General features: G+C 36.0%; 1 protein-coding gene across 1 annotated transcript in view; it reads right to left on the bottom strand.

The window, feature by feature from the left end:
* AKAP6 (A-kinase anchoring protein 6) overlaps window positions 1-18105 on the bottom strand; it is a gene marked incomplete at its 5' end in the record, with an annotated part of 309960 nt that overhangs the window by 54114 nt on the left and 237741 nt on the right. Inside the window, one exon of the mRNA XM_037737882.1 lies at window positions 5853-6068. Coding sequence (XP_037593810.1) covers window positions 5853-6068 — 216 coding nt within the window. The remainder of the gene's footprint in view (window positions 1-5852; window positions 6069-18105) is intronic.

Below are 18105 nucleotides of genomic sequence, written 5' to 3'. Positions count from 1 at the left end.
TTTTTTTTCCTTGGTCCTGAGACAGAGTCTCACTCTGTTGATCAGGCTACAGTACAGGAGCACAAACACTGTTCACTGCAGTCTCAACCTCCTGGGCTCAAGTGATCCTCCTACCTCAGCCTCCTGAGTAGTGAGTAGCTGAGACCACAGGCACACTGGCACAACACCCTGCTATTTTTGTTTGTTTGTTTGTTTGTTTGTTTTTGTAATGATGGGGTTTCACCATGTTGCCCATGCTGGTCTCAAACTCCTGGGCTCAAGTGATCCTCCTGCCTCATCCTCCCAAAGTGCTGAAATTACAGGTGTGAGCCACCATATCTAGGCTAAGTTGGGTTTCTCAGTAGAGCTTTATAAACTCAATCTGATAAGTGTTGCCTTTTAATTGGGACTCTCAGTCCAAGCACATTTAACAGGATTATTTATGCAGTTGTTCTAAGTCTTCCATCTTGCTATTCTTCTATTTATTGGATCTGTTTTTTATTCCCTTTTTCTTTTACTGTTTTGTTTTAATTGATTCTATTCATTTCCCCTGTTGGCCTAGTAATTATAGCTTTTTGTTATGTTTTTAAAGCGTTATAGCCTAGGCATGGTGGCTCATGCCTGTAATACCAACGCTTTGGGAAGCCAAGGTAGGAGGACTGCTTGAGGCCAGGAGTTTGAGACTAGCCTGGACAACATAGCAAGATCCTATCTCCAAAATAAAAAAATTAGCTGGGTGTACTGGCATGCTTCTGCACTCCCAGCTACTTGGAGACTGAAGCAGGACAACTGCTTGAGCCCAAGAGATCAAGGCTGCAGTGAGCCATGATCATGCCACTGCATTGCGCCCTGAGCAACAGAGCAAGACCCTGTATCTAAAACAAACTAAAACTCAAAAGCATATAGTATATTTTATCTTATCTCATATCTATTTTTTTCTTTAATGTTCTTTTCAAAAAAAATCTTTAAATGATATTATACTACCTCACATAGACTAAAAACCACATAGTTCCATTTCTTGCTTCCTGGCCTTTGCGATATTGTTGTCATACATTTGACCTCTACATATGTTATAAATCCACAATAAACTGTTATTATCTTGATTTAAGCAGCCTATTACCACTTAAAGAGATTTAAATAATACAAAAAAAATTTCACAGTAACCCACATAGTTACTATTTTCAGTGTTCTTCATTCCCTTGTTTATATACAGGTTTCCATCTGATGTTATTTTCTCTTTGGCTGAAGGACTCCCTTTAACATTTCTTGTAGTACAGATCTATGAGTGATGAATATTTTCAGATTGTAATGAATGAAAACTATATTGTCTTCCTTTTTGAATGATATTTTCTCTGTATATATAATTCTAGGTTATTTTATTCCAATTTCTTTTTTTTTTATTTTTCTGAGACAGGGTCTGACTGTGTTATCCAGGCTGGAGTGCAGTGGCACAAAGCTCACTGCAGCCACAGCCTCTGAGGCTCAAGTGATCCTACTGCCTCAGCCTCCCAAGTAGCTGGAACTGCAAACCTGTGTCATCATGCCTGGCTAATTTTTGTATTGTTTCATAGAAACAGGGTCTTGCTATGTTTCCCAGGTTGGCCTTGAACTCTGGGCCTCAAGCAGTTATCCACTTCAGTTTTCCAAGGTGTTGAAATTACATACGTGAGCAACAGCACTCAGCTTTCACCTTCCTTTTATTATGGGATTCTAATTCTAATCTTCAATTAAGCTGCCTAAAAATACCTCAGAGCTCACTGATACTCTTTTTATTTTGTCTTTTTTTCTTTCTGCTTCATTTTGAACAATTTTTATTGCTATGTTTTCAGGTTTACAAATTATTTCTTCTGTGATGTCTAATTGCCTGTTAATCTCATCCAGTGTATTTTTCATCTCAGTAATGATAGTTTTCCTCTTTATAATGTGATTTCAGATAGATTAATGTCTCTACTTAATATGATCAATATTTTTTCTAGCTGCTTGAACATATGGAATGTGGGTATAATAACATTGATGCCTTTGTCTACTAATTCTATGCTCTGTGACATTTCAAGATCAGTTTATATTGATTAATATTTTTCTCCTCATCATCTGACTTTTCCTGCTTCTTTCCATTCTGGGTAGGTTTTGGTTGGTTGTCAGACACTATAATTTTTATAAATTTTATCTCGTACACTGGGTAGTTTTATTCCTATAAATATTCTTGAGCTTTGTCCTGGGAGTATAGTTAAATTACTTTGAAACAGTTTGATCTTTTCAGGTCTTGCTTTTAAGTTTTTTGGGTAAGACCTGAGCAGCATTTAGTCTAAGTTTATCCATTACTAAGGCAAAAACCTTTCTTGGTACCTTATCCCATACCTTGTGAATGATGAGGGTTTCTACTATGTGTGAGGGAAAAGAGAACTATTTCTGGCTCTGTGCAGGCTCCAGGGACTGTTCCCTCTAATCTTTTCAGGTGGTTGCTTCTGCTGAGTACTTGAAAGCACCCCTCTGTATATCTCTGGAGCACTTTCCTGTCTGTGTAGCCCTTTCCTCTTTAGAATCCACTTAGAGACTGGCAGTCTCCTTGAGTATAGTTAGCCACTTTAGCCTCTTTAAACTCCATTTAGAGACTGGTAGTCTCCTTGAGTTTACCAGACAGGTCTGGGAGTCTGGGGAGGCCTTATTAAACAAGAAAGGTTAAAGATCATCTTCTTGGTGTTCTTACAGAAACATGACACTCAACTACTTTGTGAAAATGTAAAAATTTGGAATATAGATACTCCAAATCAATAGTAACTCCAAATCAAATGCCAGAATGAAACAAAATTTATTAAATGAACACACGTACTCATTCATTCAGCAAATACTTATTTGTAGACCTACTATGTACAAGGGTTTCAGGCCCTGGGGGAATAGTAGTTTATTAGTCTGTTTTCATACTGCTGATGAAGACATACCCAAGTACGCAAGACTTGGTAATTTATAAAGAAAAAGACGTTTAATGAACTCATACTTTCGTGTGGCTGCAGAGGCCTGACAATCATTGTGGAAGGCAAAAGGCACATCTTACATGGCAGCAGACAAGAGAGAATGAGAACCAAGTGAAAGGGGTTTCCCCTTATAAAACCATCAGATCTCGTGAGACTTATTCACTACCATGAGAACAGTATGGGAGAAACTGCCCCCATGATTCACTTATCTCCCATTGGGTCCCTCCTATAACACATGGGTGTTATGGGAGCTACAATTCAAGGTGAGATTTGGTTGCAGACACAGACAAACCATATGAAGAAGATAAAGTCTCTATCCACAAGCAAGGATAAAATGGGAATGGGGACATACAATAACTGTCCAGCCAGATTAGAGGATTCTGATTCTCTGCAAAGGCAATCTCCCACATTGGTGACTTTAAAGAAACTTGGACTCTTTACTCAACCAATGATAAGAAGCAGAGAGGCTGGGCACGGTGGCTCACACCTGTAATCCCAGCATTTGGGAGGCCAAAGAGGGTGGATCACCTGAGGTCAGGAGTTTGAGACCAGTCTGACCAACATGGTGAAACCCTGTCTCTACTAAAAATGCAAAAACTAGCTGGGCGTGGTGGTGGGTGCCTGTAATTCCAGCTACTCAGGAGGCTAAGGCAGGAGAATTGCTTGAACCTGAGAGTTGGAAGTTGCAGTGAGCCGAGATCACACCACTGCACTCCATGCTGGGCAATAGGGCGAGAGTCCATCTCAAAAAAAAAAAAAAAAAAAGAAGAAAGAAAAAAGAAGTAGAGAAATATCTCCCACTGAATGATGTACCCTGTGCTCACAATATTGTTGGATTCATTCACTCTTTTCCATTCCTTCTCTGACAGTGATTTTCAACTTTCTTCAGCACAGAGGACCTTATTTGCTATCTTCATTTTTCCAGTCTACACATTCTGCAGCCAACGTAAACAAAAGGAAACACTTTTCTCTGTTTGCAATTTGTATCTACTTGTATATAGTAGCTTGAACCTCTAAGAAGCAGCCAGGGTTTCCTCAACGCTAAAGCTTGCCTTTACCATAGAAGCAGGATAAAAGACTGAGTACAGTGGCTTATACCTGCAACTCAGCATGTCAGGAGGCCAAGGTGTGAGGATTGCCAAGAATTTGAGGCCAGCCTGGGCAACATAGTGGGACCATGTCTCTATAAGAAGTAAAATAAAAATTAGGCAGGCATGGTTGTACATGCCTGCAGTCCTAGCTACTTGGGAGGTTGAGGTGTGGGGATCACTTGAGCCCAGGAGTTTGAAGCTGCAGTGAGCTATGATCAGGCCACTGCACTCCAGCCTGAGAGACAGAGCAAGAACCATCTCTTTAAAAAAAAAAAAAATAGGACAGAAATGTCTATAATCCCAGCATGACACTATAAATGTGTATAATCTAGCCTGCAGAGAACTACTCTAGCACCCCTGATCATATGATTTCAAATAAATCCTCAAATGCAACGTTGTGTCCTCCAAACCAGTCTGAATGCTTCCAAAATTTCAGAACTTAGCCTGGTGCAGTTGATTTCCACATATATCTTATGGCCACTACCACAACTACAAGCTTAAAAGTATAGAAAATAATAATAATCTCTTCTGCCCTTCTAAACACTCTGAAAACAAACAAAAACATGCCAGCTAAATCGCTTTACAACAAACAGGTCATTTCAAGAAAACATATCTAATTATGTCGACTCTGATTGCTAGTAATAACTTGGAAGTCTTAAGAAATTTAACAATTCAGCTCAAAACAATTAAACAAAACTACTGAGGATAAAATCACCCCCTAGACTCCATATATCTACAGATGCAAAAAGAATTAGATGGCTTACTGATTCATTGTCACTTCTGTTCCCAGTCCCCAATGCCAAACATGTCAGATAGCAGATATTAAAGCTTTGTTAAAATTGGAATTCATAGGAGGAAAGAATTTTTCAGTGGCATGATTTTTACATTTGATTTTTCAAGGATCCTGAACTTTCAAAGTTATAGAATGGAAAAATATAAACATATAAGAAAACTTCCCATTTTATGTATATATGTATTCCATTTATGTAAGTCAAACATGAGAGTTGGGCCTTCAACTAATAGACACTGACCTCAAGATCATTTGGAGAATGCAATGTTTTTATCGATAAATTCTTTCCCTTAAGAATATGAAGGCTCTCTGGACAAATATGCATTGTATATTACAATAAAGCAACTTCTAATTATATCTATTTCCTTCATCTAGCAACAGCTTAAACTTGCACTCAATTTGGAAAATCCTTAAAAGGATATCTACTCCCCACCTTGAGCACTGCATTGAAACTCCAAGAGGAAACCTGACAATTCTCAGCAATGTAACTATCAGAAGATGCTCTAAGCAGGAACAGTGGGAGATTCGTGTACAAATAGATGATGTTAACTCCTGTCATATAACAGAAAGGTAAACTAGATAATTGGTTTCATTGTATTACCTGCAGAGCATAAACATTGCTCCATATGTTCTGGTAGTATTAAGCTATTTTCTAGAAAAATATTAATGGGTTATTGTATGATTAATATTGTTGGTGAAGGAATGATTGAAAGAATTAATGGCTTATGTTGGTAAGGTTAAGCAAAATCCCCATGTGATTTTTTTTTTCAAAAAGGCAACAAGATACACTAAAGGCAAATAAATGTCTGTGTTATGACAAACGGAGTTTCATTTAGTGGACAGCTAGTTAGTAGCAAAACTACTAGGTCTAGTTACTTAAAACCACTTGTAAGATGGCAAAACCACTTTAGGTTACTTAGTAAAACCATGTATAAGATGAACAGTTTCCAAGCCTGAAAGAATTATTTTTTTGTCTTGGAAAATGAGAGACCATTACACTTAAAAAAAAAAATCACTCACAGGTTCTGTTCCCATCTTCTTTTGTAGACGTGTTTGCCATTGGACGGCTTGCATGACAATGGCTTCCCACCTTCTTTCAAGATTTACAATGATCAGCTGCATGGGCTGGTGGTCTGCATTCAGATTGCAAGTGTCCCGGTCATCCAAAAGATGCTGGCATAGTCGCAGAATGGAGGCAACTCCTCGACGTCGTTGCTTGATTTCATGACACAGGGACTGCAACATAGAGAGAGACTAATCTATGCGTGTTTATAAGGCAGTTTCCCTAAAACACGAAACACCCTCTTCCATCATAATTTCAAATCGTAGTGATACACTCAGTTAACAACAATAGGACAAGAGGAAGAACTCTGATGTCTCTTTTAGAATGGAGGCCTCATACAGATACCCAAAATGCTAAAGAATTTAGCTGCAGCCCATTCCTCCACACTTTTTCACCAATTTATCCCTCTGAAATGTAGGGTCCCCCTTGACACCTTTGTAATTAATGATTTCTAGCCTAATTAAAAAAATCATCTAGGTCAGATGAATGCCAAACAGATTGATATGCTTTGACATAATGTCAAAGGAAACACAAAATATATATAAAAAAAAATCCTCCAAAAAGAAATAGAATTTTTCCAAATTTACTCCTGCATTCTTTGGAGGGAAAAAGTTCAGTTTTCTACTGGCTGAGAACAAGTTAAATATGATTGTAAAGATTTTTTATATATAAAATCTATTATCTCAAAAAAAGATAAGCAATATTCCTCTTCCAAAGCTCAATTAACAAATCAATAATGTTCTGAAAGCGAAAATTGAGATACTGGATTATTACTGCACCATTTGTTGGTTGCTGTGTTTCTTTTAATAGACATTCACACTATTTAAGAAGGATATGCATGCATCAAAATAGTGTTTTGCCCCCAGAAGCATTTGTATTCCTGCAGTGACCCTAAACTGAATGATTCAAGCAAAATAGTGGGTACACATGTCTAAAAATATTATATCCTTTCTCTGCCTACAGATAGTGTGTAAATGATATTCTAATTCAGAGCCTTCAGGAGAAATGATGATTATATCCACGAACATCACTGAATTACTAATCTTCTATTTCCACAATTGGACTCTTCTAACAGTTAACAGATTGCATATTAATCAACAAGGGTAAACAAGACAATGCAATTTCATTTAATGTGAGAGTTTTAATGCCTGAAAGTATTTGTGCTTAAAATGTTAATCTAGATAAGTCTTCATTAGAAGAAATCTTAAAATGATTAAGTGTGGTACGCTGAAATGTGCATTGAGTGGGGGTAGTAGATCAGCAGGTGAACATTTCATACAGATGTCCCACTTACTGATATAATGCATGCTATAGCCATTTAAATGACCCTAACTTAGTAATAGCTGGAATTCTATTATTTCTGTAATGAGAGAATGCTGTACTTTAATATTTCTGAATTTTAAATAAGGTGAATGACAAAGTTCCAAACCTCTATTTACGGCAAAATATGACTAGATATTTTATTATTCAATTTATACCAATGTAGCAGTTTCAGTTATGTTTCTTGAACTTATCCTTACTTATTTTCCTAGAGTTTATTACTATTTTCCTAGATAAGTCCTGATATAACTACCATGTCTAACAAATTGCTTTACTGATGCTATTCATTAGTTCAATGTTGAATGACGAGAAATCCCTAAGACATTCAAAGATAAAACCTAAGCCTACTAAGGCAACAGGCATTGTTTCCATCTCCTACAACCCTGTCAAATGACTCCCCTCAACCCCACATGCATATCCTCTTATTCTCTCTCCCTCTCTGTCTCTTCCTCTCTCTCACTCACACACACAAACATCGACACATATATCCATATACATCCTTCAATTTATCTCTTGCTCTAGAACAAATGTGGGGCAAGTCAAACTATGAAGGCCACCTAATACCTGCCAATTTGGGGCCCAATATTAAACACTTCAAGATAACATTATCGCCAAATGAAATTGGTCCAAATGAGTCCTATAAATATTAATATTAAGGATTTGGGGTTTTGTTTCTGGTTTGTTAGCTTGTTAAGAGTAAAGGCCTGGAAAAATCAAAAGAGATGTTTCTGTGCCATAGCACTGAATTTTGCAAAACCCTCTTTAAAATAAAGTTAACTAGAATAATAACTGTATTTTTTAAGCCAACAAAAAGTCCCAAAGTTCTTAGCTGAATGAAAATTTGCAATGAATGGCACTAAAGGTATGTGCAGAGTTAACACAGGTCACATCTGCTAAGATTTGCAAAGCACCCCAAATAGACTTCATTCACCTTGTAGGCATTTTCAAAGTTCTGAAACAGGGCACTTGAGGTTGCTAGGAGAAATTTTCATAAAGGTCATTAGCTATGATTTTTTTAAAAGTATTTGGAATGTAACCAGTATTTAAGTGTCTAGATGATCCCCACTCCTATCTTAATATGAATCAATCAAGATGAATACAGTGGTTTAAAAACTGAGAAAGCAGTTACTGTTGATATTCAATGTCTGACTTTTGGATATTCACAATTCTGCAGGGTTTTCTCTTACTTTAAATGAACAAAGGGCTTAGTCTACATTCTGAATTAAAAATGTATCCTACATGTGCATTTGGGAAATAATGCTACTTTTAAAAAGGAGGGGAAAAGAAGCATAGAGAGAGAAGGGAAGAGTGAACAAACACAGGTGACTTCTAGTTCAAATATTGTTAAGAGGGGCCAGGCGGAGTGGCTCACACCTGTAATCCCAACACTTTGGGAGGCAGAGGAAGGAGGATCACCTAAGGTCAGGGGTTCAAGACCAGGCTAGCCAACATGGTGAAACCCTCTGTCTATTAAATATATAAAAATTAGCTGGGTGTGGTGGTAGGTGCTTGTAATCCCAGCTACTCTGGAGGCTGAGACAGGAGAATTGCTTGAACCCAGGAGGCGGAAATTGCAGCGAGCTAAGATCACACCATTGCACTCCAGCCTGGGGTCAAGAGTAATGCTGTCTCAAAAATGAAAAAAAAAAAAAGTCAAGAGAGCAGTTCCATCCCCTAGTTGTAAGACTTTCCTACAATTTTCCATGTGTTTTTGTTTTCTCATTTTCTGTATTACCATTTTCATTTCCTGAGGTGGGCGGCAATCTCTTCTTTATCCGCTACTTATAATCAGATTGATCATAAGATATTCTACAACAGGGATCCTCAAAGTACTGTGCCCAGGCCAAGCAGTATTCACATAACCAAAAAACTTGTTAGGACTGCAAATTCTCTGATGCTACTATACATCTTCTGAAACAGGAACCCTGGGGTGATGCCCAGTGAACCATGGTTTAACAAGCAAGCCCTATAGGTGATTCCTATACATGCTAAAGTTTGAGAACACTAGTCTACAGGAAATAAACTTAGTTTTTAGATAGGGAGATTAATCTAGCTGAGTAGACTTTTTAAAGTATAAAAATATTAATAGAAGTTTCACGTTCTAATTCTGGAATGAAACTGGTAGCCAAGAACCTAAGGACCACAATAGTTGGTGATCAGTTATTTTCTTATTGTTATCAAATGACTGAAAAGAATGAGTGAACCAATGAATAGATCTTTTCATCTAGTGATATATTTATGTTATTAGTATTTTCTTGATGACCTCCAGAATTTCCAGTGCAATTATGTGTTAGGTCATTTGCATCCAGTATTTGGTGATTTTACTCCTTTTTGCCATTTTTATCAAATAAGTCATTTGCTAATTAATGACTCTAATACATATGGCATTGTGCTAAGTTAAAAAGAAGCTCTGCTCTCAGCACATATAATAAAGCAAAACAATAATGACCACTTGGAAGGCACAAGGTATTCAGGTGAAGATAATGTTAATGGCTGAAGCTATAGTCTAATAAGCAGAGCAAGTGGGAAAAATGAGAGGCTATACTGGTATCTCTACGCTTCTTTCGAAAATGCTTTTGTTTGGTTGGTTTGGGATCACTGTTTTGGGGGCAAGGTTGGCAAACAACCATTTTCATAGCAATAAGCATTTATTGGGCATCATTTATGTGCTAAACATTATACTTTTCATTACAGAATTAGCATTCGTGGATAAGAGGCATGTAATAAAATGTTTTAACTGTTATTAGAGCTGGTAGCAAAAGAAGACACTGATTCCTCAAAGTGAGAGAAATAAATACAAAGCAAAGGTTTTTGATAAAATATAACCCATCAGGTTGTAGTAGGTTCTAAATAAGGTAAGGAAGGTGAATGTGCTTTGAGAATAGTGAGGCCATGACCCAAATGTAAGATGTGAATGACATATATGCTAAACTGTGGGCACTGAGTTGGAGAATAAGGAAGATCATTATTAACTGGAGAAGACAGATTAGGATTTGTGGGACTAGAACAAGGTGTGAAAGTTGCTGAAGGTAAGAAAGGTGGAGAGAAGAGAGGATAGGCATTACAGTTGGGAGCACACATGGCTCCCAATTATTATGGTTTCTTAAGGCCAAGAAACCATAATATTTGTAACATTTTAAAACAAGATGGAAGTTAAAGTAAGGTATGGTAATAATCATTATTCAAGTATTGATCTATCCATCCAAATGTCCTTATGGAGTGCTTTTTATTTGCCAAACAGTGCTGTCAGTGGTGGTGTCAGTGGTGGGGATATAGCAGTGAGCAAAATACACAAAATGTTTACTTTCATAGAACTTACATCCAGATTTGTATGCATGTGAGTGATGAGAGGCTGGAAACAAAACATAAAGTATACAAGATAATATCAGATAGTGATAAGAGCTATAAAATAAAATAGGGTGATATGACAGAAAATGTCTGGGGATTTATTTTAGTTTGAGTCTTTGCTAAAGCTTCTCTGAGGAGGTGACCTCACATAATAAGTTCAATGTAGAAACAAAATAACACTTAGTGGTCTGATGCTGTAATAGTATAGACAAGATAATGTTCATACAACCAAGACTAATTTATGCCATAAAAGACTTACTTTATGGTTAGTTATGGCATATTGATGATTAAATATAGGATATCTTTCCAAAAAATAAGTGAAATTAAAAAGCTCTGGTATAATTAAGTTAGGAAAGAATAGTCTTTCAACAAATGGTGCTGGTTATCCACATGCAAAAGAATAAATTGAACCCCTAACCCACATAATCCACAAAACTAATACAAAATGGATCATACACTTAAATGTAAGAGCTAAAACTATAAAAATCATAGAAGAAAATATAGAGGTAAAAATGTTGGGTTAGACAATGGTTTTGTAGATATGACAACAAAAGTAGAAACAGTTTTTGACTTCTTAGGCAATGGTTTCTCATTTATGACACAAAAATATAAGCAGGCTGGGCACGGTGGCTCATGCCTGTAATCCCAGCACTTTGGGAGGCCAAGGCAGGTGGATCACGAGGTCAAGAGATCAAGACCACCCTGGCCAACATGGTGAAACCCCGTTTCTACTAAAAATACAAAAATAAATTAGCCGGGTGTGGTGGTGTGTGCCTGTAATCCCAGCTACTCAGGAGGCTGAGGCAGGAGAATTGCTTGAAACCGGAAAATGGAAGTTGCAGTGAGCCAGGATTGTGCCACTGCACTCCCACCTGGTGATAGAGCAAAATAAATAAATAAATAAAAGTATAAGCAACTTTTCGGCTTCATCAAAACTTAAAGCTTTTGCACTTCAAATGATACTGTAAAAAAGTGAAAAGAAAAATCACAGAATGGGAAAAAATATCAAGACAAGTAACTCAATTTTTTTTTGTTTGTTTTTTTGTTTTGAGACAGAGTCTCTCTCTGTCACCAGGCACCAGGCTGGAGCGCAATGGCGTGATCTTGGCTCACTGCAACCTCCACCTCCTGGGTTCAAGCAATTCTTCTGCCTCAGCCTCCCGAGTAGCTGGGACTACAGGCATGTGCCCAGCTAATTTTTGTATTTTAGTAGGGATGATGTTTCACTATGTTGGCCAGGATGGTCTCGATCTCTTGAGCTCGTGATCTGCCCACCTTGGCCTCCCAAAGTGCTGGGATTACAGGTGTGGGCAGCTGTGCCCAGCCAAGTAACTCAATTTTTTAAATGGACAAAGTATTTGAATAGACATATCTCCAAACATATGCAAAGCAAAATATATATATATCAAAAGAGGCTCACATAATCAGCCATCAGAAAAATGCAAATCTAAGCCATAATTAGATATCAACTCACCCCATAGTAGGATGTCTAAAAAGGAAATAACACATGTTAACAAACGTGGAGAAAGTGGAACCCTCATCCATTAGCGGTGTTGCAAAATGGTGCAGCCGCATGAGAAGACAGTATGCCATTTCCTCAAAAAATTAAACATAGATTTACCATATGATCCAGCAATTTCCTCTTGAATATATACCAAGAGAAGTGAAAAACATACGACCACACAAAAACCTACACAAATATTCATAACAGCATTATTCATAAAGCTAAAAAGTGAAAACATGTCAAACATCCATCAACTGTGAGTAAACAAAATGAAGTATATATATACAATGTAATATTATTTGGCATTTAAAAATGAAGTAATTATACATATTATAACATGGATGAACTTTGAGAACATCATATTAAGTGAAAGAAGACATATACAAAAGGTCACATATTTTATGATTCCATTTATATGAAATGTCCAGAATAGGCAAATGCATAGAAACAGAAAGTAGAATAGTGGTTGCCATGACCTCCAGTGAGGGGGAAAAAGGGAGCTCATAGTTAAAGGTTTCTTTTCAGAGTGGTGAAAACATTCTGAAATTAGATTTTATGGTATGTAAATTATATTTCAATAAAACTATTATTTAAAAAAAACTTTTGGTAAGGCCAGAAATTATTATCAACCCCATAAACAATTACATAATCAGAGAATTTGCCATTCTGCTAGGGTGTGTCATATAACAGATGCTAATGATATAACTAATACCATCCAATCACTATGGTTCTGCAACCACAGGTGGATTAATACATAAAGATTGATACATTTACAAACGCAAACTTGGAGCTTATTTTCTTTTTAAAGTAATGACTATAAGATGTCCTGGGATAGGGTCATTACTGCAAACTTGTAAATCTCTGTCAACAGATCAGACATTCTGCTGTATGATAAAAATAATGCAGTGTAATTTTTTTGTTGTTTTGTTTTGTTTTGAGACGGAGTTTTGCTCTTGTTACCCAGGCTGGAGTGCAATGGCGCAATCTCGGCTCACCACAACCTCCGCCTCCTGGGCTCAGGCAATTCTCCTGCCTCAGCCTCCTGAGTCGCTGGGATTACAGGCACGTGCCACCATGCCCAGCTGATTTTTTGTATTTTTAGTAGAGACGGGGTTTCACCATGTTGACCAGGATGGTCTCGATCTCTTGACCTCGTGATCCACCCGCCTCGGCCTCCCAAAGTGCTGGGATTACAGGCGTGAGCCACCACGCCCGGCCGCAGTCTAATTTTTAATATAGCTATCCTACTTCTAGAAATAGCATAAAACATAAACAGAAAAGTAAACATAGAAGACCGTGAATCTGAAAGAGGAGTTAAAGCAAATGTGATAAATGAAGAATGTTAACTAAATCTAATTATTGCAGCGATTAATTTCATATATAATCATATATACCTTATGAAACTATAATCTATTGTGGTGTTAGTATCAGTACAAAAATGAGAGACCTGACATACCAGATGTACTTCATCTACTTTACCAAAGATCATTCTGAGTTGACTACATGCTTCTGAACCAATACAAAATAAAAATAAGGTATGTTCTCTTCAAATATTTCATCACAATTCACTTGAATACAAAACAATAACCTATAACCATTGGGACTTATCAATTGCTGAAGCACTGTTTTTAATATTTTCTTAGTTGTTTTCACTAATCTCCAGTACTAATGACCAACATTTTTTTATATTAATGTGTGCCACACATTTTAAAAGGTATTTTATATGTATTGAATCATTTTATCTACACAGCAACACTATGACGTGTGTGTGTGTGTGTGTGTGTGTGTGTGTGTGTGTAGTACTGTTGTCTACCTATTTGACAAATGAGGAAATGGAAACACAGAGAGGTTAAGTAACTGACCATAGGTACACAGCTAATAAGCAGCAAAGGCAGGATTTTAACCAGGCAGCCTGAATCCAAAGTTGATTCACAAAAATAGTATGTTACATTGTTTTTCATATGAAAGCTGAAGAAGCTTGTAAGATTTCTACATGTTCAGACAATCTTGTCCCTGACTTCTAACTAGAAATGGCCACAGCCATAAAGTTATCATTGATAAGATAACCAACAATCTCTTTCTGTAAAGAGAAAGAGATTGAACCTTTTTAGAGATCCAATCTTCTAAACATTCACAGGCCTACAAATATGTTAACAGTTAATAATCTATACAAAATTTAAGCTCCGGGTGGTTATAATAACAGAGATGGAAAAAATACTGATTAATTAATTGAACAAATATTTATTGAACACTTTTTGGAATAAACAGTGTTGTAAGTACTTCAGATATTTCAGTGAACAAAACAGAAAAAAAACTTTTCTCAAAGACCTCATATTCTTATGGACAGTGAGAGTAATCTTTTCCTGAGAAAGATATAAATTATATAAGTAATAAAGAAGAGATTAAAAGGTAGGAAACATTCATTTAGGCAAATGATTATAAACATTTCCAGCAAAGGGTCAGGAGCTCTTTTGGTCCTGATAGCTCTATTCTCTAGCCAATTAAGTGTTTAACTATACCTTGTATATAAATGTTGCAAATCAGAATTTGTATCTTGGAATTGTAAGAAGCAATTCTTCAAAATAGCAAAAAATTAAAATACCTCAAAGGAAGTATGAATTATGACTTGCATATTTTAAAGAAAATATAGGCAAATGACATCTGGATATTTTAACTGATTAGAAACTTAAAAGACAACGTCAGCCAATATAGAGATTCAGCTCAGTTGCAAACCCTGGAACTTAATCTATATTGAAGCTAAATATTCTATAAGCATGCAGTGAAGTGCAAAAAATAGCAATTGAAAAATGACATGATTAAATGGCACGACATGCAATCATTTGCTCTCAATTACATCAATGTATCTTCTTCATTTCTAGGAGTAAGGCAGAAATATTGTTTTTTAAATGCCTCCATTAAATTGGTCACCAATAATAAAATAGATGAGAGTACTAATAAGCTCATTTACATAACATACATCATATACTACTATTCTCTCCAAACAGTTTTGCTCATAGATTTGTCTCCTGGTTGTCATGAGTCTTTCCCACATTAGCACATTTTAAAAGCATAACATTGTCTTCAGAACCATTTGTAGAAAATGTTTATGAAACTTTTCTATTTAACCCTTGGCAGGATCCTTATTGCTAATTATGGAAAAGGTATTGATATAATATCTTGGCTGTCACATTTTATTATGGTGATGGTAGAAACAGAGTCTAAGTCTGACATTTTAGAAAGAGCTAATTGCAAGTCAGAAACAGAGAATGACAGTTTTAAGTAGATTATAACTTCTTTCAAAATAGCAAACTGGTTTATTTAATGTAAAAGCTAGATTTTAAAAATAGCATTAAGACTCCCTGAATTGGTTCACTAAGCATATCTCTATTGGCTCTTGAAGAGGAGCTGGGTAGTGTGCCAAAATAGTTTCAACATTGTACATAATATTATAAGTCTAGATTCAAACACTAAATTATTTCTTATAACCATTTAAAATAAAAATATTTTCAGTAAATATTTTCATTTTTAAGAAAAATTATCTTTCCTCTGTTTACCTAGTCAGCAGATAAGTTAGGTCTAAACATACTACACTCACCTTTACCACCATGGCCTTATTAGCCTGACCTTTTGACCTAAAGATCTTAATTTTTCTTGCCATTTAGTATATTCACCAATCAAATTGAATTATTAAGGGCAAACAGGATTATTAATTAATACTGTAAATTCTTGAAGATCCTTGGATGAATAGTGTCATTCTTTTACAAACATTCACATTTGTGTTTTAATAGTTTGTATATTTTTTCTGTTGAAAAAAATACACATTATTTTTACTTGAAAAGGAGCATTTCTACTCCTCTTGGCTTTTGTTTAGCTGTGGGCCAAAATATAATAACCATTCTAAAAATGTAGACCCTCACTGAGTTACCCCACAAAAACTGTGGTTATCTCTGTGTGGCATTCTTTAATTTCTTTGTTAACCCCTAAACTAGGTTAGGTACTTTTAAATATGTTTGTTTTACAGAATTAAGCTCAGTGGCCATGTTTTAGTTCATATTCACATGTAATTAGTAATATGTTATATACTTCCTTTTCTAAATTAAAAACACTATTAAAATTCTAGACATACAAAACAATATGAAGATTAAGTTACTCTAAAGAAAACTATAATAGCTTACAGATTGCTTGTATCATTACTAAAATGCTGGTATCTATTACAGAGTCTCCCTGGAATAAAGTATGCACTTTTAGCAATAATCTGTTAAAAAACATATCCATTATTGTTAAAATGCTAAACTGGTTTGCAATTATAGAAAGGTAACTTATAGCAATAAGGGGAAAAGGGTGCTGGGTATGAATGCAACTTAGCCATTATACTAAAAAATACTTTTTCTTAAAACCTCACAATCACACTTTTCCTAAGCAGATAAGTGTTGTCATTTATTTTTATATTATTATATTTTGAAATCTATTTACAGCTTTTTATCTTTTACTGATTCCATGGGAATTATTTCAAAGTAATTCTGGGAAGTGGATGAAGGTGATTTTCTTCTCTAGATTATTTGTTGATTCTAGATACACGAAATCATCTTTGCTTTTAATAGATCTTGGGTATTCACTGGCCAGGTCAAAGGATATCCAGGACAGTCTTGAAAAAAGGAAGGAAATAATTCTGTATGACAGGGTACAGTGCCATACACCCAGTCAGTGAAATCTATAAAAAAAGAATCATAATGAAGGCCACAAGAGGAGAATGAAATAGTATTAAGATAGAAAGCAAGAGAACACAGAAGCCAGGATGATGACTCAAGAGAAATTCCTAGGGATAATATAGAACACACAGGCAACCTGACTCATGGGAGAGGACGGATTATCTGCTAATTAGCTTCATGACTTGCTCAACCATGCTGCATGGTTATTTTTCTTGCTCTCTCATCCATAGTTGGCTATTGTCCACCCCTTTCCTCTATCAAGCCCTGTTTTTTTTCAGACTTATCTCTGGTTAACATATTCTTTATTTTCTAAGAAGCCGTTCCTAGAACTGATCACAAAGTTCAGAGTGTTACTTGCAGTACAAAAACTAGGAAAAGATATTTTAGGAAAGTGTTCCTATTATTCCAGAATGCTACAGAAGGGAAATAAATGGATTCAAGAACTCTAGGGACACAACAAGAATGCAGGAAGAGAGTTAAGCTATGGGGAATAACATCTCTAAAGAGAAGGAAAATGATACTAGAGAGAAAAAGTCAACATTAGAAAAGACATACTGTTTATTCATTTACTCCTCTCTGACTTGGCAGAGGCAAAGGTATAGACGGCTTTATAAAATTCATATTTCTGTTTTCATTTTCACAGCATCTAAAGTAAATAGCACATTTTCCTGTGAGTTTGGACCAGTGGGAATTTGCTTCTTAGCTTTTTCCTTTGCATCTGTGGTGGAAGCTCAAGGCAACTTGACTCCTTTTCACCAGTTTTCAGTATTCCCAGATGTGCAGTAATACTATACTCTCAGGATCATTTACAAATTTAACCAATATATAACAGCAAACTACTCTTCAAATATTATATTAGGTAGTAGAAAGATGATGACTAAATATTAATCAACTGGTAAATTGTTATAATGATTATTTAGCTCAAAGTAATATTCTGGAGCCCTGTGAAAAGGAAATATAAGAGCTTCATTCATCAAACACTCTCATACCTAAAACAAAGTGAAGATCCAGGAGAATTTTTCAAGACCATTTTCTTGAATAAAGCTAATTTTCCTTTAGAGGAATACATTTTATTCTCTCCTGGGAAAAGACACCACACCTCTCCCCTGCCTGCTCTCCCAAAGAAGACTGAATACCTGGGAGGGTAGTACTCTCATTTATCCCATCCAATATTTGGCAGCAAGACCAGAACACAAGCCACTAATCATAAAGGTGTTTCAGTTGAACATGAGAAGCAATTTGGATTGAAAAACAAACCACAACTGAGAGTTTTATCCTAGTTTGGTAATAGCCAGTTGTGCCTTGAATACTCTTTTTTTTTTTTTTTTT

The sequence above is a fragment of the Cebus imitator genome, unplaced genomic scaffold (genome assembly GCF_001604975.1).
Source record: "Cebus imitator isolate Cc_AM_T3 unplaced genomic scaffold, Cebus_imitator-1.0 Scaffold44, whole genome shotgun sequence".
Classification (NCBI taxonomy): domain Eukaryota; kingdom Metazoa; phylum Chordata; class Mammalia; order Primates; family Cebidae; genus Cebus; species Cebus imitator.
Note: the sequence above shows the minus strand (reverse complement) of the source record. Positions and strands in the feature narration are given on the sequence as shown.